Below are 22,633 nucleotides of genomic sequence, written 5' to 3' on the forward strand. Positions count from 1 at the left end.
CCGTAGTTTACATTAGCGCATGCGCATTTACAACTAGATCGTGACGCCCACAATTGAATCTAGTCATACACCGTTAAAATGATTAAATTAAAATTCTCAAAATTATCATAAATAAACACATAATTAATTTTTTTTTTCAAACAAAATACTATTTAATTTTTAATTACGATAATATTTGCTATTTATTCTAAATATTAACTATTTTTTTTTCACTCAAAAACTTGCTTTTTACCAAAAACCCAAAAAATTGTCGAGAAAATTATCAAATTTTTGTTTTTAATTATCATTTAATTGTTCGTCTTGTTAATCAAAATAAAATAAAAAATTTAGAAAGTATTTAATTACGTATTTACATGCAAAAACTTATATTTTTTTATTTATTTTTTTTTTGGTGTATTGCATTTGGAAGCGACTGAAAACGGTAGTACATATTTTGATAGTTGTATATATATTTTCCCCACTTTTTGATGCACTTACATATACATGTATATGTAGATTGAATATATGTGATAATAATAATCATGTTGTTATATATTTTATATACTAAAATTGAGTTTTTATAGTAGGCGGAGCAAATGAAAAAGAAGATGTGCGCGCGCCTATCACAAATGCCACACGGCACAGGTGAAACATACACAAGGGATGAGGATACCAAGGTAAAGCCACGAGGATTTTGAGGTACTTGAATCAGTCAGGGTCCTGCTACTCATCGGGACACTCATGCTTTCTTAAATTCACCTCGAATTTGTAGTTTAAAATTTGTCTGACCATAACTAGTCTATACTACTTGAAATAAAAAAATTATTAAAAAAACACTTGTTATCATCAACGAGTCTATAAATTTTAAATCATATATATTTTTAACTTAAAAACAAAACAATTAACAAAGTGTAGGTGTTTTTTTTTTTTTTTAAATTAAATTTTATTGTGTTTTTTCATTTTTTAAAATATTTTTCTTCGTTAAAAAAAATTAGGCGATTGGAATATTTAGCTGATTATTATATTGAACACAAAGTGAAGTGTAAATTAAAGTGAAATTATTTTAATATTAATTATATTTTTTTTAATCAAGTGTTGTTTAAATGATAATTAATTATTTGGAAAAAATTTGAAATAAATTATTTAATATTCAAAATGTGTGGTAAGTTTTGTTTTATAATATTTTTAAATGGAAAAAATAATATAATTAATTTAAAACTATAATTAAAAAATATTTGATTTGTGTAATTTTGTGTTTTAAAAATTTCATGGTCATGTTTAGTTTAAATAATGAGCTAAAAAAAAATGTATAATTTTAAATTCATGGCCACGTTTATTCTTGACAAACACTTGCTAAAATGAATTGCTCCAATAACGATTTAATTTATTTGATGATTAAACAAAATTATGATCGTGCGTAGAAACATTTTATCATCGATAAGTTAAAAAAAAAAAAATACATATTAAATTATTAAGCGAATTGAAAAAAAAAAATAGTGATTGACAATCAGACACATGAAAAAGTCATAAATAAACCCCACCTGCATTGTAAATAATACTTTCAATAAAAAACTTATATTCAGGTTAAAATATTTTGACATATTTGAACAGTTTTTTCGATTTTATAAAAAAAAAAAACCTGTCAGATTTCACAAGATTGTCAGTTCGTCAATGTGAAAAAAATATGATATAAAAATAGAAAACAACTGAATCAAAATAAATATTTAAATAAAAAAAAAAAAATTAGAATAAAAAAAATAAAAAAATTATATTTAAAAAAATATAAATACACTTGTTCATACAAAGACTTTTCAAACATATCATTTTATATTTTTGACTTGATCATTATTTGACATATTATAAATCCTCAAATTCATAAATAAAAAATTTTTTTTTTAATTTTTCCACAATTTATATAGAGATTTCAATGATATATTTTTCACGTAAGTATAATCAGTTTTAGCCGCAGGTTTCTATACACCTTGACGTCACAAAATATATAAAAACCAAAATTATTTTTTTAACAACACGTGTGGCCTCGGTATAATACATTATTAATTTATTTTAATATTAAATTTACACTGATATATCAAATGAACATGAGATTAGGCATCAATTGAAATAGAAATTTTTTTTTTTTAAATTTTTTTTCAATCAGTCATTAATTTACTACCATCAAGAATATTATATTAACAGTTGTTTAACAGATATTAACTATACCGGAAATTACAAAATAATTTACACACATATTGACGTGTATTTTTTTTACTCATTTCATATTGAGTTGGGTCGTGATAAAGTTTGAAAATATTTTTTTAATTTTATATCATAAAAATTACATTTATGTATAATGATAAAAAACAATTTACAAATTATTTAAATAAATGTAAATTATCAAATAAAATTAAATAAATTATGATAATAGTTTTGTATTAATTACAAGGTGATAAACAATATATATTTAATTTTAATTTTTAAATAACAAATAAAAAAAAACACGCAATATTATTTTTTTTTAATAATATATAATTTATTAATAATAATTGATAAAAATTATAATAAATATATGAAAAAAAAAATTGCAGAAACAGTACCAAGAAGTTGGTTGATGAAACACGATATTCACAGTGGTGGTATACCAGCTGGAGCATTATCACCACCAGCAACATTGTCACCACCAAGTAGTCCATGTATATTACAATCATCACCATGGAGTCCAGGTGGTCCAACTAATGGTAGCAATAGTTCAAGTAGTGGTATATCAAGTATACAAAGTACTGCTCCACTATCATATAATCAACGTCTCAGTGCTTTTAATTTTGTATCAAATTATAATCCTGATTTTATAATGCAAAAACATCCAACAAATTCATCATCAAGAGGTAATAATAATAAAAATTTTTTTAAAAATATTTTAAACTGTTTTACAATGTTATTTTAAAATTTTTATGATTATAAAAAAACAATGTTTATTGTCACTCCAGAATTTTTTAAATTATTTATTTTTTTCACTTGCGGCATTTAAAAATTTTAAAAGAACTTCAGAAAGTGTTTAAAACAGTCAAAAATAATTTAGAACTTTTTGGAATGTAAAATTTAAAGTAAATAAAACAAAAAAAAAAATTTAATTCTCATGATTAAAAACCTTCTGAAGAAATGAAAGAAGAAAAAAGAATTTAAGAAAGAAGAATGATGAAAATGTATACTATTGAATGAGAGATAAAAAAAGATAAAATAAATATGTGTGTGTGTGTTACAGTTACAGACATGCGAAGTGGTTTGGTATATGGTGGTTACAATACGACTTGGTGGGCCCATCATGCAATGGGCCTTTTGCTGCCGCATTCCCTTCTGCCATCAAGAATTTCAGGCCAACAAACGACACCAGTTGCTCAACATTCACCCATACATCCTGAACCACCTAGTCCAATTCGTACAAATTCTCCACAAACAACAATACCCGAACAACCACAATATTCTGGTAAGCATATTTTTTTTAATTATCATTTTTCTATTTATAATATTAAATTGTGTCAACAACTTGCTCAACTAATTATTTTTAAAATAGATAAATTAATCAGAAGTTTGAAAAAAAAAAAAAATATGAAAAAAAAAACATGAGAATTACCTGGTTTAAAAATATGAAAAAATAATAATGAAAAACCGGTTGTTTAATTGAGCTAAAATAGAAAAAATATTGCATGATTATTTATCAGTTAAAGTATTATCAATTTGACGGGTAACTTGGTGAATTATCGAATCCCACGGTATTTGAAAAATAAAACAATAATAAGACAAAGAAATTTTTTTAAAGAAAAATAATATATTAATTTTGGTTTTTTTTTTTTTTGATTGGTGTATAGTTGAAGGTGCTGGTCGTTTTAATGAGGAAGAAGTACCCCTTAATTTGAGCACAAAACCAAGTGATATATCATCGGGTATTAATCGAAAGAGTGAAATTTGGTCACCTGGTTCAGTTTGTGAGCGTGAAGCAAGAGAAATATCAGCAAGAAATTCACCATTAACAACAACACCAATAATTACAAGGCAAATTCACCATTCACCACTAACACCACCATCATCAAATGAACGCACATTTCAGGTAATTAATATTATTATAAATATCTTGTTTTTAATTTTTTATTTAACTTTAAAAATTACACTGTAAAAATTACCTGTAAAATATTTTTAAAAATTGAGCCAATTTTAATTTTTTTTTTTATTTCAAATAACTTTTTTTTATTTATATACATACATTATATATTTTTACGTAGGTGGGACCTACGTATTGGATTTGTCTACCGAAAATTAAAAAACGCTCTCATTTCTTAAGTAATTGTCAGAGACACTTCATGTTAGAACCAAAAGAAGCGTATTTTCAATCTCTTTAATTTGTATATTTTCGATTTTTTCTCAAATAATTATTAAAGTTGCCAGAGCCAAAAATGTTAAAAACCTTTTTTTCTTTTTTTTTTTAAATATTAAATAACTTTTTATATGTAAGCGTGATCGATTTGCGCCGACTAATTAAAAGTTTCCTTTTATTTTGATCTTTAAATCGCCGCTATTTTGAAAACGATATCTTTAAAACTCACGGAGTTATTAGAATTCTAATAGAAAAATTTGATGTGGCTGTTTTTTTTCCGATTTACATTGGAACCCAACAAAATCATGTTTTGTGCAGATAAAATTTCGTAGCGTTATGACTAAACAATATGACATTTTATTTGAAAAAAAAAAAATTACACTAACTAATAATTGCACATAACCCACCGGAGTATTGAAAATTTTAATTTTCGTTATATATGATTTTTTACAATTGATTTTTCAAGATAACCATGTCACAAGTAGAAAAAAAATGCAAAAATATTTGTTGTGTATTTTAAGCATAAAAAAAAAGAACGAGATTTATTCGGTGATAAGATTTTTGCAGCTTTGAAATAGTTAATTTTCTTTTCAACGAAAAAAAATAAATAAAAATATATTTAGATTTAGATAATGGAAATTTTAGATCAACCAATGACCGTGTCATCATATAGTGTATTTGTCTATTTATAAATATACAACCCCCAATTATTGTTTCTTTTTTTTTATAAAATTTATTTTATTTTTTACTTTTACTTTTGCCGCGCACGTTCTCTTGGAATCTTGTAAAATTACAAGTTTTATGATCATTGCCGATAAACACAATGTTTTTTATTTTTTTATTATTGTTTTTCTCTTTTTTTTTTGTTTAATTTTCAATATATATATACTGCCTCCATGCAAAAACCTTTTTTGCAAATTTTTTTTTATTTTGTCACTTAGTATGCAAGTGACACACGATCGTAAAGTACAACCTGGCTATATCGTTGTTATTTTAAAATTTACCATGGCCGATTTTAACTTCATGTAAACACAACGCAAATTATTCAAAAATAAAAAATTATAAAAAAAAATTACACAGTATACATTTAAAAAACTAAAAAAAATCGCTCGAAATTTTGCAATAAAATTTTCTTAATTTCACTTTAGCCTAATAAAAAAATGCAACAAATCAATACATAATACCTGTAATTTTTTTTCTTTACTATTTCGAGTAAATTCTCCAACTAATTTAATAAATTCTATGACAAAATAATAACAATAGTAAAGCTGCAAAAAAAAAAAAAAATAAACAAGATTTTATCAGTATTTTTTTCCGCCTTTCTCGAATCGATCTGGGAAAAAAAAAAAAAAACGCAATAGCCATATTATCACCGTCATTTTTTTTATTTTAAATTTATTATTACTATTGCATTATTATTTTTTTTTTTTAGCACTTTGCATCTAGTCAAATTACACCAAACGCAAGTGTCGAGTAGAAAAACGAGCGAAACAATTTTTTTTTTTTTTTTATCAATTCACCGGGAATCCTGATAACAGTCTCGTAATAATAACAAACAATAAAAATTCAATTTATTAACACAATTTCTAACATTTATTTTTCTTTATTTTATATTTGTTTTATTATTTTTTTTTACCTCATCATATTTATAACGATGTTTTCAAGCATAGAATCATGCAAATGAAGTACCAACATTATAAATCATATTTACACTATCGATTCAATAAATTCATTATAATTTATTAAAATAATAAAAAAAAAATATAATCATATTTTTAGGTGCTTTATTTCATTATTATAATAATACAATTATGATAATGTTGTGTCAATGAAATATTATTCATGTTGAATAAATATGACGCAAGATAATCGAAAAAAAAATAAAAAGCATATAAATTAATATAAAAAGCTTGTATAGAATTAAAAATTTACACTTTTGTTTATATTATTTATATATTTTTTTATAATAATTATATTTGTTAATAGAATACATATAAAACTTGATTGTTTTTTTGTTATTACAACGTATTTTTTTTCTTTTTTCTTTCGTGTTTTTAATCAAAGAAAAGTACATGTTTGTACATTTGACTATTTAAGTTTTAATATATGTATAAACTTGATGGACATATGTGCATTTTTGTTGACAAAATCGATATTTTACATGTATACAAACCAGGTGAAGACGTGGCCATATCCCCAGGCCAATAACATAATTAACAAAAGTTGATGACTCAAATCGAAATTTCAATCCATCCATTTATTTCTATGTAGAAAAAATGATAGAAATTTTAAAAAGACAATAGTAATAAAACGAATAATTAATTTATCAATTTGTTATAAATAAATTTTCATATAAAAAATAGAATCAAATGAAAGAGGAAAAGAAGATTGTCTTTTTGAATTAATTAAATATTTAAATAATTATTATGATTAGTTGGGATTTTTAAGTGAAAATTATTTCTTTGTTGATGTATATTTATTGTTGGTATCCTAGAGGTGTCTAGACAGTATATCAAGTGTGCCAAAAAGGCGCAGTTTCATTCTTATTCCAAGTTGTCATTGTTTCGTATTTTTTTTTTTTAAGAAAAAAAATATAAAAATAAAGAAAGGCGCCAGTCGCCTCCTGGTGTTAACAATGAAATAACCCATCAGAAACGTGAGGTCAACCACATTTGCAAACACAGGTGCAACTGACCTGTCTAAGGTTTTTTCCTTCTTTTTTTTTTTCTTCAACATGAATTGTCATAAAAAAAAAAATTATTTTTAAACTATATTTTATTTATCTATTTTTTATTGATTTTATTTTTCATCATGACTTTTGTTTCTATAATAAATTATTAAATTTCGAAATCGAAAAAAAAATTGTAAATCGAAAAAAAATTACTAACACAAAAAGTAGCTTGAATTTTTTGTAAAAAAAAAAATCGAAATTTTGAATTATTCTATTGTTAGATAATAAACAATTGAATAAAATAATTCCGCATTGTTTTATCTATCAAAAAAAAAATTCGAAATATATTTAATAATTTTTTTTTCTATTGATTTCACATTGATTTGACGCTTTTAACCAGACTGTTGATCGTCTTTGCGTGACAAACATGATTACAATAAAGTGACAATGTTCATATACCAATTTTCATAATTTTATTTTTTTTTTCTACTGTGCGTTTTATTGTTCTACTCAATTTATTTATACATTTTTTTTTTTTATGTTTATTATAATCAAAACATCCGATCATAATTGATCTCTCATTGATATTAAATTTTTTAAATTAATTAATTTTTATATTTTAATTATGATTACAGTGTAAACAATGTGGTAAAGCCTTCAAAAGATCTAGCACATTGAGTACTCATTTATTAATACACTCGGATACAAGACCCTATCCATGTCAATATTGTGGCAAGAGGTTTCATCAAAAATCAGACATGAAAAAACACACGTACATACATACTGGTAAGTTTTTTTTTATAACAACTTTTACTTTTTTTTTATTTCTTCACCCTTCCATCATTCAGTATATCCCTTTTTTCTTTCTCAATTTTTTTTTTTATCTTTACCTGCGGTTTTTTTGATATAAAAGTTATATTTTTAAAAATTCACACAAATATATGTATATTATTTTCAATCGTTTTTATCTTTTATTTTTTTTAATTCTTTTATTATTTTTTTGCAACAAAGTCCATGTAAAAAAAACACCTTAAAATTTTTTATCATAAACCAATAATTACCGTGAATTATTAAATGGCAATGGAAATATGAAAAAAAATTTCTGGTACAGTTTAAAATACGACATTGATATTTTATACACAAATGTCCCTTTATTGTCTCGCCTTTTTTTTAAAAAAGAATCACGCAAGTTTATTAAGTACTCCAATCGATATGAGTACTTTATTTTTTATCCTATACTTTACGTAAATTTGTAGAACATTAAAGTGAATTTTAACATCAATGTAAAACCAATTAAATATTTTTAAACTCATCAATAATATATTTTTTAATTAACAACGAAAAAATTGTATAGAAAAATTTCTATTTAGCTTGTCGAAAAGCCTATATCTAATAATAGATAATACAGTGATGTAAAATTTGTCCCCTTATTTTATCCAATTGACAAAGCATTTTGAATAATTGAAGAATCAGTAAGTGAATGACTCGTAAAGAAAAAATAAAAAAAGAAGCCGAGTATATATATAATTTTTATGCAAAGCTAGAAAATATTTATTCGAAATTATCTTATATATCATAGACAAATTGTTAAACTAGTAATATTTTAGCAGCTTTAAATAACACAGTAAAATAATTTTTTATTTTAATTTCCCCTATTTGTTAATTAGCTTGAAACATGCACCCTAATATAGTCGACAAACTTGTGTATGGCACGTGTCTTATATACATGTATTATTATAGTATTTAATATATGAATACACGCATTTGTATAAGACAAATTTTAAAAACAGGAAATTCACTTAACGCCCAACAAACAAACTATTTCCCATCGCACCTTCCTTCCGGTCATTTATTATTATTCAAAATTTATAAATTTATTTGCCAAGATTTAAATATCGTAACGTTGTCTTTGGAGATAGAAATATTTTTTCTATAGAAATAAAATTTTAATGCTTAAAAAATAGAGTAAATGTTAAAAATTAAATTTTGGGTTTTTAAATTATTCAAATGTTTTATAGTTTGTTTAAACTTTGGCGGTTTATTAACATTTAAAACATCTGAGAAATAATATGCAAAGAGTTTTTATGACATTTGGAAAATATTAAATTTTCTAGCGAAATTAATAATCAAATATTTATGCATGCAATGGAACTATGTTGTAATCATAAGTGCACATTTATGTCGTCATTTTCTTTTGAATAATCAAGTATAAAAATTGCCAGGAAAAAAAAGAAATAAAAGGGAAAATATAATGGGTATATTTAAATGACAGTATAGCTGTTTCGAAAAAAAAAAAAAAAAAAAAGAAATATGATAGAAAAAAAAATAGTCGATCTAATCCTTTGTACTTAGAGGCAATAGTAAAAAAAAAAAGAAAAAAATTGTTGAATAAATTAAGAATGCAATTTATTGTCAAGCTAAAAGTAAAAGTTTTTTTTTAACTTTTTTTATTTTTGCATTAATTTACTTATTTTATTTGTTATTTGTTTTAAAATTTATTTTTTAAATAATTCAAATCAAACTTCAAAGAAAAATAAAAACTTTGAATTTTTTTAACAAAACTTCCGCATTTACATCAATTTGTTTATGAAAATTTTATAAGCTGGCCTTATTTTTTTTTTATTGTATCAACCACCGTTTTTATACTATAATTATATATTTAAAAAAAAAATTCTAGATCATCGTTGAGTAATTTTTAATAGCCTAATGATTGACGGTTTTTTTTACTATTGATTTTTATTAAAAAATTTATTAACCAAGCAGTGTGTGTCTTTTTTTTTTTAGAAATTTATTTTTTAAATTTAATGATAGGTGTCTAATGTACACTTAAAATATACGATTTATGTATTTATTTAATTATGCAAACACACGAAAGCTTAATGAACTTGAAATAATGAACATTTGAATTATAAAATACTCATTAGTTTCGTTTCGATAATTTTTTCAACGAGCTCTATTTAAATATATAATTATACCCACGAATGAAATAAAAAAAAAAATAATAATTATACGAAATAACAAACAAGACAATTGTTTAAAAATAATTATATATTATTAAATATATATATTGATTTCAATACTAAAAAAATAATATATAACAATTTGATTAAGTAAAATTAAAATTTCTTGTAAAATTTTTTCACTTAAATTTTCAATATTACATATGCCATTGTAAAAATATCATTCATTTTTTTTAATGGCGGGTTTTATAATCAAGGTATATTGTGCAATAACACTAATTGCCGTTTTTTTTCATCGACATTTATTGATAAAAAAAATATAACAGGAAAAAAAAAAGTAAATTAAAAAAACAACGACAAAATATGATCTTTTGAATAAAAAAATTTTTTAAATATTTATAAAATAATTAAATGAAAATATTAATTAAAAAATAATAATAAATAATATATATTCAATTAATGATGATTTTTTGTATTTTTGAATATTAATTTATTTATTTATTCAAGTTTTATTGAGCTTTTAAAACAGCATGTTACAAACGAGACATTTATTATTTTATATTTTTTTTTTGTTTATGGGAAATAATAAGATGATCAATATTATTTTATTGTTATTTATGATTGAAGAAAAAAAAAAAATTTAATTATTTATGATATTATTATTGTTATTGTATCATTGATAATGCCATATTTATTATTAATGCCAATTGAAAAAAAAAATAAAAATATAAAAATTAAAAAAATTTCTTTGTTACTGAATAAATAAATCATAATCTTTTTCAGTATTTTTTTGATAAACAATTTTACAGACATTTACTTTTCATTGAGGCAATCATAATATTATTGCCATTATATTTTTTTTTTTAACAACAATATTAATTATAAATAATAATAACAATGAGATTTTAAATTCTATCAACAATTATTTAAAATATTTTTCATATAATAAATATTTTTTAAAAATAATTAAATCTTGATGAATGATTGAGCATTATTTATTTTGAAAAATTGTTTATATATTTATTTATTTAATCTCAATATAAATCGGCAAATGAATGGTATAGAATCGAAAAAAAAATAATGTAAACTGCTTGAAATATTCGCAGACGTAAAATCTGTTTATTTTTTTTTTTGTATTAATCATTAAACACTGATTAATTAAGATAAAAAAAAACACCTGGCACTATATATATAATTATCGGTATTAAAATAAATTTAAATTACGTCAATGCAAATTGAAATAAAAAAAAAAAAATCATTGTCACTAAGCGCACTTTTAAATTGAGAGATAATAAATATTTTTATTTTTTTTTTTTTTGGTTTTTGACAAGAGGGATAGTTTATGCTTCTCAGAATCAATGACAATGACAACTGTCAAATGAATATAATGAAAAATATGATAAATAATGAGTTTAGTTATAAATAAAAATTTATAAATTCGGAGAAAATGGTATTATTGTTAATGTCAATATACAATTGCACATTAATAAATAAAAATTTATCAATTTCCTTTTAATCATGTTGCAAAACGCACGATTGCTTGCAAGAATTTGATAGTTTATTCAGGTGTCGCTGACTAATAACCTTGATATCAACGTCACAATAACCTTAGAATTTTTATGAATTTTTTTATTTTTTTAAAATCAAACAGCAATAGATAGGTAATCTCTAGATAATGAAAAAAGTTTATGGGAATTTTTTTTTTATTTAAAATCATTTTGAATTATAAAATATACAAAAATTAATAATAAAATTTTTAAAATGACTTTAAATACAACTTTGTAATGAAACTTGAAAATAGTATTTATAAAAAAAAAAATAATAATAAAATCTTATTTCAAATAAAATAAATTAATTTATATTAATTAAAAAATTTTATTGATTATTTAAAATAAATTTATCAAATTTATTAAAAATTATTATTATTTTTGTATAAAATTTTTTTTTTTTTTTTTTATATTTAAAAATGATAAATGGTAATATATATATGATTGGATTTGGATAAGCTGTTATGGGAATGTCAATGATGATGGGAAAAATACTGGGTCAAAGATTGAAAAATGGAATTGTCAGCATTCCAAGAGGATCAATAAATAATCATGCAAAAAACATTGGTATATCCGGTGATAAAATTAAACAGAAAATATCGGAGATAATCGGAATAATGATTTTTCGTTTTACTCCGATTTTCCTTCGCAATTTCACCTCAATAATATTCGGAGAAAATCGGAGAAATTATTTTCACCAGTAGGGTAAATTGTTTGATAAATTTAAAGTTGTGTTTTTTAGTGGACAAGAAAAAAGCTTAATAACTTATTTATTTTTTGTTTTGTTTATTTGAATTTTTTATTAAGTTAAAAAATTTTCATTTTATTTTTTTTTCCTCATAGGTTATCATGAAAATTCAAAATAAAGCTAACACAAAATAATGTCAGAGTCATGCTCAGAACAAAATATGTTGATCTATGTCCATGTCTTTGCGTCAAATAATGTCTTAATCATTACGGTGGACATGACGTGTGTTTGAAATGAAAAGACAACACATTTTTTAAATAAAAATTGTTGATAATTCTTGCTTGGAAGCTTGATGTGGCAATCCTGATTCCTGTTGCCTTCACACCACTTGACCACGTCAAGGTTCCAAGCAAAAATTATCAACAAATCAACAATGTCTTTTATTAATTAAATCATTAATTAATAATTTAAAAAATAAATATAAAAAAATAGAAATAAAATTAATCTTATATTGTTATTAAATAAATTATTATAGATAATTTTAAAGATACAAAATTATTTGAATTTATTTGCAAATTTTCAAGTCATCTGACCACTTGAATTACCAGTGTCTATACTCCTTAATATAAATTATCTATTTTCTAATAAATTATCAAATCTAATGAAATTTATTTTGAATAATATTTTATTTAAAAAAATAAAAAATGACTTAAAATTAATGTTGGTTTTTATTATTTATGTTGCAGGTGAAAAACCACATAAATGTGTTGTTTGTGGTAAGGCATTTTCTCAATCAAGCAATCTGATAACTCATATGAGAAAACATACGGGTTATAAACCCTTCCAGTGTGGTCTTTGTGACAAAGCATTTCAAAGAAAAGTTGATTTAAGAAGACATCGTGAGGGACAACATCCAGCTGCACCCGCACTTGACTATCGTACATTACAAATACCAAGTTCAAATAATTTATCAAGATCATCATTGACGACAACAACAAACTATCATCTTATACCAGTACCAGGCAGCAGCTGAGACCAAATACATTTTAATATTAACATATATATCAACTTAGAAAAATCAAAAATAATAATAATATACATTTTTTTAAATTACATATCGGCTGGACCAATGAGTTTCTAAAAAAAACTATTAAATAACGAGAAAAAAAAAACTAGAAAAATACAGTTTAATCAAACTGTATAGTGTCCAAGTTTCATCGTCATAAATATATATATATATTTTTTTTTTTCAAGCCGTCCAATTGTTTAAAAAACAAACTGTAAATATTAATGTTGAGAAAATAATTTTATTGATTCATTTTAAATTTAATTTTAGCTATATTAATTACAAAAAAAAAAGTAAAAAAATGAAAAAAAAAAATTTAAAAAACAAAAAAGGAAAAAAAAAAAAACCAAAAATGAGAGTGGACTATTTAATTGGGTGAATAAAAAAAAATTTATATATATTATTTAAAAATAAACTAGTGCCTAGTAAAAATTTACAAAAATTAAATGAAAAGCAGTGATATTTAAATAGTAATTTAAATATTAATAGATTCATTTATATATTTCTTACAAATACAAATATATATATTTTTTTTTTATTCACATAATTATTTGTCGTCAAAATTTAAATACAATATAATTGCAAACTGTACATAAGCTTGGGACACGTGGTTCACTTGATATTCATGATTTAAGCTGATTGAATTTTTTTTTTTTTTTACTTCTGAATCAATCTATAGAAAAAAATAAAAAAAATATTCGAAATACATCTTGAAACACGTGTCATAGTCCATCGAAACCAAAGCCGTATATTTTTTTTTTTTAATTGATTTTCATTGTAAAATTATTTGGCAGGCTATAGACGAACTTAATCAAAATTTGTACTAAAAAAAAAACGCGGTAGATTTAAAAATTCGCCGAAGATTTATTTTGAAAAAGAAAATTATTATTTTTTTTTTTAAATGAAAAAGTATGATTTGTTTGTTAATTTTTTTTTTGCGCTCTATTTTTCTAGGCACATGTGAATTTATAGTTATTTTTTTTTTCTTGTTAATTTATCGGTCGGATTACGCAATTGATTCCTTGAAACGCCGGAATAAAATCGAGGATTTCATAGCGGCTAGAGGTCCAAAGATGTAGACTTAAGGCTTGTAACGACGGTCATGCATAAATTACGATTAAACTGGTCAATAAAAAAAGAACATCGATATAAATAAAATTATTACTTAATTGTAATAATTATTTTTGGGTTTTTTTTATTTTTTTTTTTGATCGAGTTGCTATCAAAATGCTGGCGCGGATACAATAGCCGTTTTTAATTTGTATAAAATATACCATTAATTAGACAATTTAATAATCTAAGTTAATTATTAAAATATTAAAAATATTATTATTAAATAAATACGTAAAAATAGTAATTTGTAAAAAAATTTAAAAAACAATAAAATTAAAAAATTAATAATAATGAAGTTTATAATTTCAATGTATATCATTTGTATAAAAAAAAAAAAGAAATTATAAAATTGTAAATGTTACTGATTTGTTGGTTTTAAATTTAAAAAAATTAAAATTAATATGAATATTTTGTGTTTATTATATATCATTTAGAAAATATGAAATATTGTATAAAATAAAAAAAAAATGACAACGTTGTAAATCGGTAAAAAAAAAACCAAAAAATATGTTTATTATTAATTATTAATTAAGAATGATATTGAGTAATAAATTGTTTTTCTCATAAAAAAAAAAAATATTTGTTTCTTGTTTTATTTTTAGTAATAGAAAATTATTATTTATCCTTTTATTTTTTTTATGTAATATAGAGGGAGATGATAAAATCACAGGTAAGATAAACCAAAAAGGAATTTCAAAGACAAAGTAAGTTGAAAAAAATGTAACGATAATAATAATGAATCCAGAATGGATCAGGAAAAATATTTTTTGCTTTGTATAAAATATTATTTAAATACGAAATCGTTTTATTCAAAAATAAAAAAAAAAAAATTACTATAAGGAAATACGGGGAAATTTACAAGCTATAATATAACTCTCGCATATTCACCGTAAATTTTCCGGTAACCTGTATGAATTTCCCCGTGAATTACTCCGTATATCGTGCTATGAAGCCATCGTTAAATATATTATTACTATTTTTCTTTATTTTTAAAAATTATTATAATTGTCAAGGTTACCATACAGGCTGACATATTTTACGTTTCTTCTCAAATTATCTATGAAAAAAATAAAATAAAAAATAGTTTTTTGAAGTTTCACATATTAAATTTTATGATATATTGTTTGATCCTTGAAAGTTTAATATTAAAAAAAATGTATGTTATAAAAGCTGGATGTGAATTCGTGATTTTTGATTTTGGCTTTCTATACCGGTGATGATGCAAGGGGCAGAAAGAAATTATATAGATTCAATTTGCCTAATTTGTAAAAACTTTTTTCTTGAAATAAATTCAACAAAATAAATTGCAAAAAAATAAATCACGAAAAAATAATTTTTTTTCTATTTTCAAATTTTTCAATTTATTTTTTCGTAATTCATTTTGTTGCAATTTATTTTGTTGAATTTATTTTGACATATTTATTTAACCGTGAAAAAAAATATCATTATAATGATTTTTTTTTATTTTTCAAATTGATTTTAGATAAATTATTAATTTAATTATTATCATAATAAAGAAAAAAAATAATATTATTACGTTCTAAAAATATGAAAAATATTATTTCCGGTCAACGAAAAAATTTTATCTATATGCACATAATAAAACTCGTATGAATATTATTGGCTCTTGCGATTTAAAGTTTAACTGACATCAATAAAAATTGTTATTTTCATAAACTTTTCAAATAAAAATTATTATCGTTTCCTGGTTGATGTGTTTTTAGACATTTTTCGACTCATTTTCCGGGTATATAAGCAGTGTCATTTTCGAAATTTTCAAACTTGAATTCTGCTGAACTCGTCAGTGTGAGCTCTCATATAAATTTCTACAAAAATGAAGATTATTTATTTGGCTTGGGCTTCGATTTTCTTGATACTCGCTGTACTTTTAAATGGAGCTGAAACTGCAGATGCACTCTGCAAGAAATATGGTGAAACTGTAATTATAAAATTATACAAAGATAAAATTTAGCAGTAGTATTGCGAACTGATATTAATTAAAAAAAAAAATAATACAATTAATACTTTTTCTTTTTGCAAAGTGTGACCCCAAAGAGGAACCCAGCAAATGTTGCCTCGGCACTTGTCTATCAATTGGCGGAAATCCAGGAAAATGTTCTTAAAATTAAAAATCACAATTTTGAAACGATCCACAACATACGATAATAACTGTATCATTATTAAATCAAAATAAAAAACAGTATGTAAATCAAAATTTAAAAAATATATCCGTTTTGAATTTATTCATGGCTAATTTTTTTCTTCATTCTAAAAACCTATTAATCCTATTTGAAGTATAAAATAATTTTAAAAAATATATACCAAAGCCTTTTTATTTATTTCTTTTTATTATAAAATTATTTAGCAGGATAGAAGAGCTTAATCAAAATTTGTACTAAAAAAAAATCGCCGTAGATTTATTTAAAAAAATAAAAGAAAATTATTATTTTTTTTTTAAATCAAAAAGCATTGATATGATTTATTTGTTAATTTTTTTTTTTTTGTGCTCTATTTCTCTAGGCACACGTGAATTTATACATTTTTTTTTTTTTCTTAATTAATCATTTAGAAAATACGAAATATTATAAAATAAAAAAACATTGTAAATCAGTGGAAAAATACCAAAAAATATATTTATTCTTAATTAATAGTTGAGAATGATATTAAATAATAAATTATTACTTTCATAAAAAAAAAATTATTACTTTTTTGTTTTATTTTAGTAATAAAATTTATAATGAAAAATTATAATAACTTTTTTTTTATAAAATTATAATGATTTATAATGAAAAATTTTTATTTATGTTATTTTGTTTTTATCTAATATGATTTCAGAGAGTAAAATAAAAAATAAGAAAAACAAAGGAATTTGAAGGTAAAATAGTTGAAAAAAAATAGATAACAACAATGAATGTTTAATAAATCTTGGAAAAACATTTTTTCATATTTTCGGTACGTATTAATATTTTTTTTTTTTCTTTATTATAAATTATAAAATAAATTATTCATTCAAAATCAATTTGAAAAATAAGACTAACATTATAAAAATGATATTTATTTTGATATTTTTTTACGGTTTGGTCAATATGTCAAAATAAATTCGACAAATTAAAAAGCAACAAAATGAAACACGAAAAAATAAATTGAAAAATATAAAAATAGAAAAAAAAATTATTATTTCATTATAACTTTTCTATAAATTTATATTTTGCAATTTATTGTTTCGTAGATTATTTTGTTGCACCTTATTTACATACTATTCTTGCATGACCATTTCAAATTCATCAAACAAGAATATATACATTCAAATACCAACCAGATAATTAAAAGATGTATTCTTCATAGTATAGGGCACCATAGAATAAAAAACAAAACGATTAATAAAGATTTAAACACTATTATAAAAATTGAATATGTGAAACCACAAAAACCTATTTTTTTTTTCACTTTTTTCATAAATAATTTAAAAAGAAACGTAAAATATGTCAGTCTGTATATTAACCTTGACAATTATAATAATTTTTTAAAATAAACAAAAATATAATAATTAAAAATTTAACGATAGCTTTATGACACAATATACGGTGGAATTCACGGGGAAATTCATACGGGTTACGGGAAAATTTACGGTGAATATGCGAGGGTTATATTATAGTCGGTAAATTTCCCCGTATTTGCCCTGAATTTTCCCGTATCGGTGCCGATAACAATTTCGTATATTTTAATAATATTTCATACGAAACGAAAAATAATGTTTCCGGTTAGTAAAAGAATTTTATCTATATGCACATAATAAAATTTGTATGAATATTATTGGCTCTTCGAAATATAAAGTTTAACTGACATTAATAATAGTTGTTGGTTTTATAAACTTTTTAAATAAAAATTATTATCTTTACCTGGTTAATAATGAAATTTAGATGCTTCTAGAAATTTTTTGACTCATTTTCAGGGTATATAAGCAGTGTCATTTTCAAAATTTTTAAATTCTGCAATACTCGTCAGTGTGAAGTTGCATAAATTTCTACAAAAATGAAGATTATTTATTTGGCTTGGCATTTATTTTCGTGATTTACTTTGTTTTTGGATAAATAATTAATTTTATTATATTAAAAAAAAATAATAATAATAATACGTTCTAAAGCTATGAAGGTTAGAACGAAAAAATCTATGCACATTAATTGTAATAATTATTGTTGGGTTTTTTTTATTTTTTTTTCGATCGAGTTTTTATCATAATGCTGGCGCGTGTACAATAGCCGTTTTTAATTTGTATAGAATATACCATTAATTAGACAATTTAATAATCTAAGTTAATTATTGAAATATTAAAAATATTATTATTAAATAAATACGTAAAAATAGTAATTTGTAAAAAAATTTAAAAAACAATAAAATTAAAAAATTAATAATAATGAAGTTTATAATTTCAATGTATATCATTTGTATAAAAAAAAAAGAAATTATAAAATTGTAAATGTTACTGATTTGTTGGTTTTAAATTTAAAAAAATTAAAATTAATATGAATATTTTGTGTTTATTATATATCATTTAGAAAATATAAAATATTGTATAAAATAAAAAAAAAATGACAACGTTGTAAATCGGTAAAAAAAAAACCAAAAAATATGTTTATTATTAATTATTAATTAAGAATGATATTGAGTAATAAATTGTTTTTCTCATAAAAAAAAATAATATTTGTTTCTTGTTTTATTTTTAGCAATAAAAAATTATTATTTATCCTTTTATTTTTTTTATCTAATATAATTTCAGAGGGTAAGATTATTAAATGCACCGTAGAAAGATAAAAAAAAAACCAAAGAATTTTAAGGTAAAATAGTTGAAAAAAAATTAGATAATAATAATGAATGTTTAATAAATCAAGGAAAAATATTTTTTTTGTTTTGTGTAAAATATTATTTAAATATACGAAATTGTTATTGGCACCGATACGGGAAAATTTACGGAAAATAGGGAGATATTTACAGGCTATAATATAACCCTCGCATATTCACCGTAAATTTTCTCGTAAATTGTATGAATTTCCCCGTGAATTTCCTCGAATATCTTGTCATAAAACCATCGTTAAATATTTTTTTACTATTTTTGTTTATTTTTAAAAATTGGTATAATTGTCAAAGTTAGCGTACAGACTGACATATTTTACGTTTCTTTTCAAAGTATCTATGAAAAAAATAAGAAAATAAATAGATTTTTGTAGTTTCATATTATTTAATTTTATAATTAATAAGCCGCTGGGTATTTGAAATAAATAAATAAATAAATAAATAAATAATATGTAGTTTGGTCGTTGAACAATTAATATTCAAAAAAAAATGTTGGTCCATAATATTTTGACTATGTTGAGACAATTTCACAGTTTTGACTACTAATTTTGTGGGAAATCTTTTGTGCGTTTATTACGAATGTTAAAAATTCAACAAAATAAATTACGAAAAAATGAATTGCAAAAAAAAAAACCACAAGAAAATAATTTTTTTTCTGTTTTTAAATTTTTCAGTTTATTTTTTGGTGATTTATTTTGTTGCATTTTAATTTGTCGAATTTATTTTGACAATTCTACTAAACCTTAAAAAAATATCAAAATAAATATCATTCTTATAATTATTGTATTATTTTTCAAATTAATTTTAGATAAACAATTAATTTTATTAATAATAAATAACTATTATTTTAAAGAAAAATAATAATATTAATACGTTCTAAAAATATAAAGGTTATAACGAAGGAATTTTATCTATGCACATGATAAAACTTGTATGAATATTATTGGCTCTTGTGATTTAATGTTTAACTGACATCAATAAAAGTTGTTATATTTCATAAACTTTTTAAATAAAAATTATTATCTTTTCCTCGTTGGAAATACAAGGACATTTACCGGCTGCAATATAACCCTCTTCTATTCACCGTAAATTTTCCCGTAATTTGTATAAATTTCTCCGTGATTTCTCCCGTATATCCTGCCATAAAACCATCGTTAAATAGCTTATTCCTATTTTCGTTTATTTTTAAAAATTATTATAACTGTCAAAGTTAACATCCGGCTGACATATTTTACGTTTCTCCTCAAAATATCTATGAAAAAAATAAAAGAAAGAATAGTTTTTTGTAGTTTCACATATTAAATATTTTAATATACTGTTTGATCCTTGAAAAATTAATATTAAAAAAAAAATTTTAATTATAAAAACTCAACGTATATTAAGTAGTTTTATGTTCAACTTGGCAGCTATAGCTATTATAATTGTATAAAACATGAAAACAAATGAATTGTAACAAAATAAATTGCGAAAAAATAAATAACGAAAAAATATATTTTCCCTGTTTTCAAATTTTTCAATTTATTTCTTTGTAATTTATTTTAATTTTTCGCATTTATTTTGACATATTTACTAAACCGTAAAAAAATATCAAAATAAATATATCATTCTTATAATAATTGTTTATCAAATTGATTTTGGATAAATTATTAATTTTATTAATTCAATTATAATTATATAATAATGAAAAAAAATAATATTCGTATACGTATTCTGAAAATATGAAAAATATTATTTCTGGTTAACGAAAAAATTTTATCTATGCAAATAATAAAACTTGTATGAATATTATTGGCTGTTGCGATTTAAAGTTTAACTGACTTCAATAAAAATTGTTGTTTTCATAAATTTTTTAAATAAAAATTATTATCTTTTGTTGGTTGATAATAAAGTAAATGTGTTTCTAGACAATTTTCGACTCATTTTCAGGGTATATAAGCAGTGTCATTTTTAAAATTTTAAAATTTCAATTCTGCTATACTCGTCAGTGTGAACTCGCATAAATTTCTACAAAAATGAAGATTATTTATTTGACTTTGGCTTCAATTTTCATGGTACTTGCTGTACTTTTAAATGAAGCTAAAGCTGATGCAGTCTGCAAGAAACCTGGTGAAATTGTAATTATGAAATTATACAAAGATAAAATTTAGCATTAATATTCCGAACTGATATTAATCGAAAGAAAAAATAATACAATTAATTCTTTTTCTTTTTGCACAGTGTGACCCCAAAGAGGAACTCAACAAATGCTGCATCGAAAAATGTCAAGCAATTGGCGGAAATCCAGGAAAATGTATTTGAAATTAAAAATCACAATTCTGAAATGATTCATAATATCAAATAATAACTGTATCATTTGTCATCATCAAAATAAAAAACAATATGTCAATCAAAATTTAAAAAATAATATTGTCAACTTTTTTTTTTTTGTTCGAAAATAATAAAATATTTATCCAAATTAAAAATATATCAGTTTTGAATTTATTCATGGCTAATTTTTTCTTTCTTTATTCCAGAAATCTATTAATCCTATTTGTAGTATATAAAATAATAAAAATAAATATATGTATATACTAAAGCCTTTTTTTTTTTTTTTTTTTCATTATAAAATTATTTGGCAAGTTAGAAGAGCTTAATTAAAATTTGTACTAAAAAAAAAAATCACCGTAGATTTATTTAAAAAATCACCAAAGATTTATTCAAAAAAAAAGCAAAAGAAAATGAATGATTTATTTGTTAATTATTTTTTTTGCAATCTATTTTTTAAATTTTAAAATATTATAAAATATAAAAAATGACAGCGTTCTAAAACGGAAAAATAAAAGAACAAAAAATATGTTTATTATAATGATACTGAGTAATGAATTGTTTTTCTCATAAAAAAAAAAATTATATTTGTTTCTTGTTTTATTTTAAGCATTAAAAAATTATTACTTATCCTTTTATTTTTTTTATCTAATATAATTTCAAAGGGTAAGATGATTAAATGCACCGTAGAAAGATAAAAAAAAAACCAAAGAATTTTGAGGTAAAATAGTTGAAAAAAAATTAGATAATAATAATGAATGTTTAATAAATCGAGGAAAAATATTTTTTTTGTTTTGTGTAAAATATTATTTAAATATACGAAATTGTTATTGGCACCGATACGGGAAAATTTACGGAAAATACGGGGAAATTTACAGGCTATAATATAACCCTCGCATATTCACCGTAAATTTTCTCGTAAATTGTATGAATTTCCCCGTGAATTTCCTCGTATATCTTGTCATAAAACCATCGTTAAATATTTTTTATTTTTTTTACTATTTTTGTTTATTTTTAAAAATTATTTTAATTGTCAAGGTTAACATACAGACTGACATATTCCACGTTTCATTTCAGAATATCTATAA

At 22.0% G+C, this 22,633-nt stretch overlaps 1 protein-coding gene across 1 annotated transcript; it reads left to right on the forward strand.

The window, feature by feature from the left end:
* The first annotated feature begins 633 nt into the window (after positions 1 to 633).
* On the forward strand, positions 634 to 13,614 carry LOC122849697 (zinc finger protein with KRAB and SCAN domains 1-like). The gene is made up of 6 exons (XM_044148473.1): positions 634 to 1,141; positions 2,565 to 2,861; positions 3,239 to 3,460; positions 3,843 to 4,081; positions 7,652 to 7,802; positions 12,958 to 13,614. The coding sequence occupies exons 1-6, from the start codon at positions 1,135 to 1,137 to the stop codon at positions 13,242 to 13,244; spliced, it is 1,203 nt and encodes a 400-aa protein (XP_044004408.1). The 5' UTR covers positions 634 to 1,134; the 3' UTR covers positions 13,245 to 13,614.
* The last annotated feature ends 9,019 nt before the right edge of the window (positions 13,615 to 22,633 follow it).

Source organism: Aphidius gifuensis, linkage group LG2 (assembly GCF_014905175.1).
Source record: "Aphidius gifuensis isolate YNYX2018 linkage group LG2, ASM1490517v1, whole genome shotgun sequence".
NCBI classification, from domain to species: Eukaryota; Metazoa; Arthropoda; class Insecta; order Hymenoptera; family Braconidae; genus Aphidius; species Aphidius gifuensis.

Coding starts and splice junctions, on each gene's coding strand:
- LOC122849697 (XM_044148473.1), top strand. Junction 2,862..3,238: donor AACAAATTCATCATCAAGAG/GTAATAATAATA, acceptor TGTGTGTTACAG/TTACAGACATGCGAAGTGGT. Junction 7,803..12,957: donor ACACACGTACATACATACTG/GTAAGTTTTTTT, acceptor TTTATGTTGCAG/GTGAAAAACCACATAAATGT.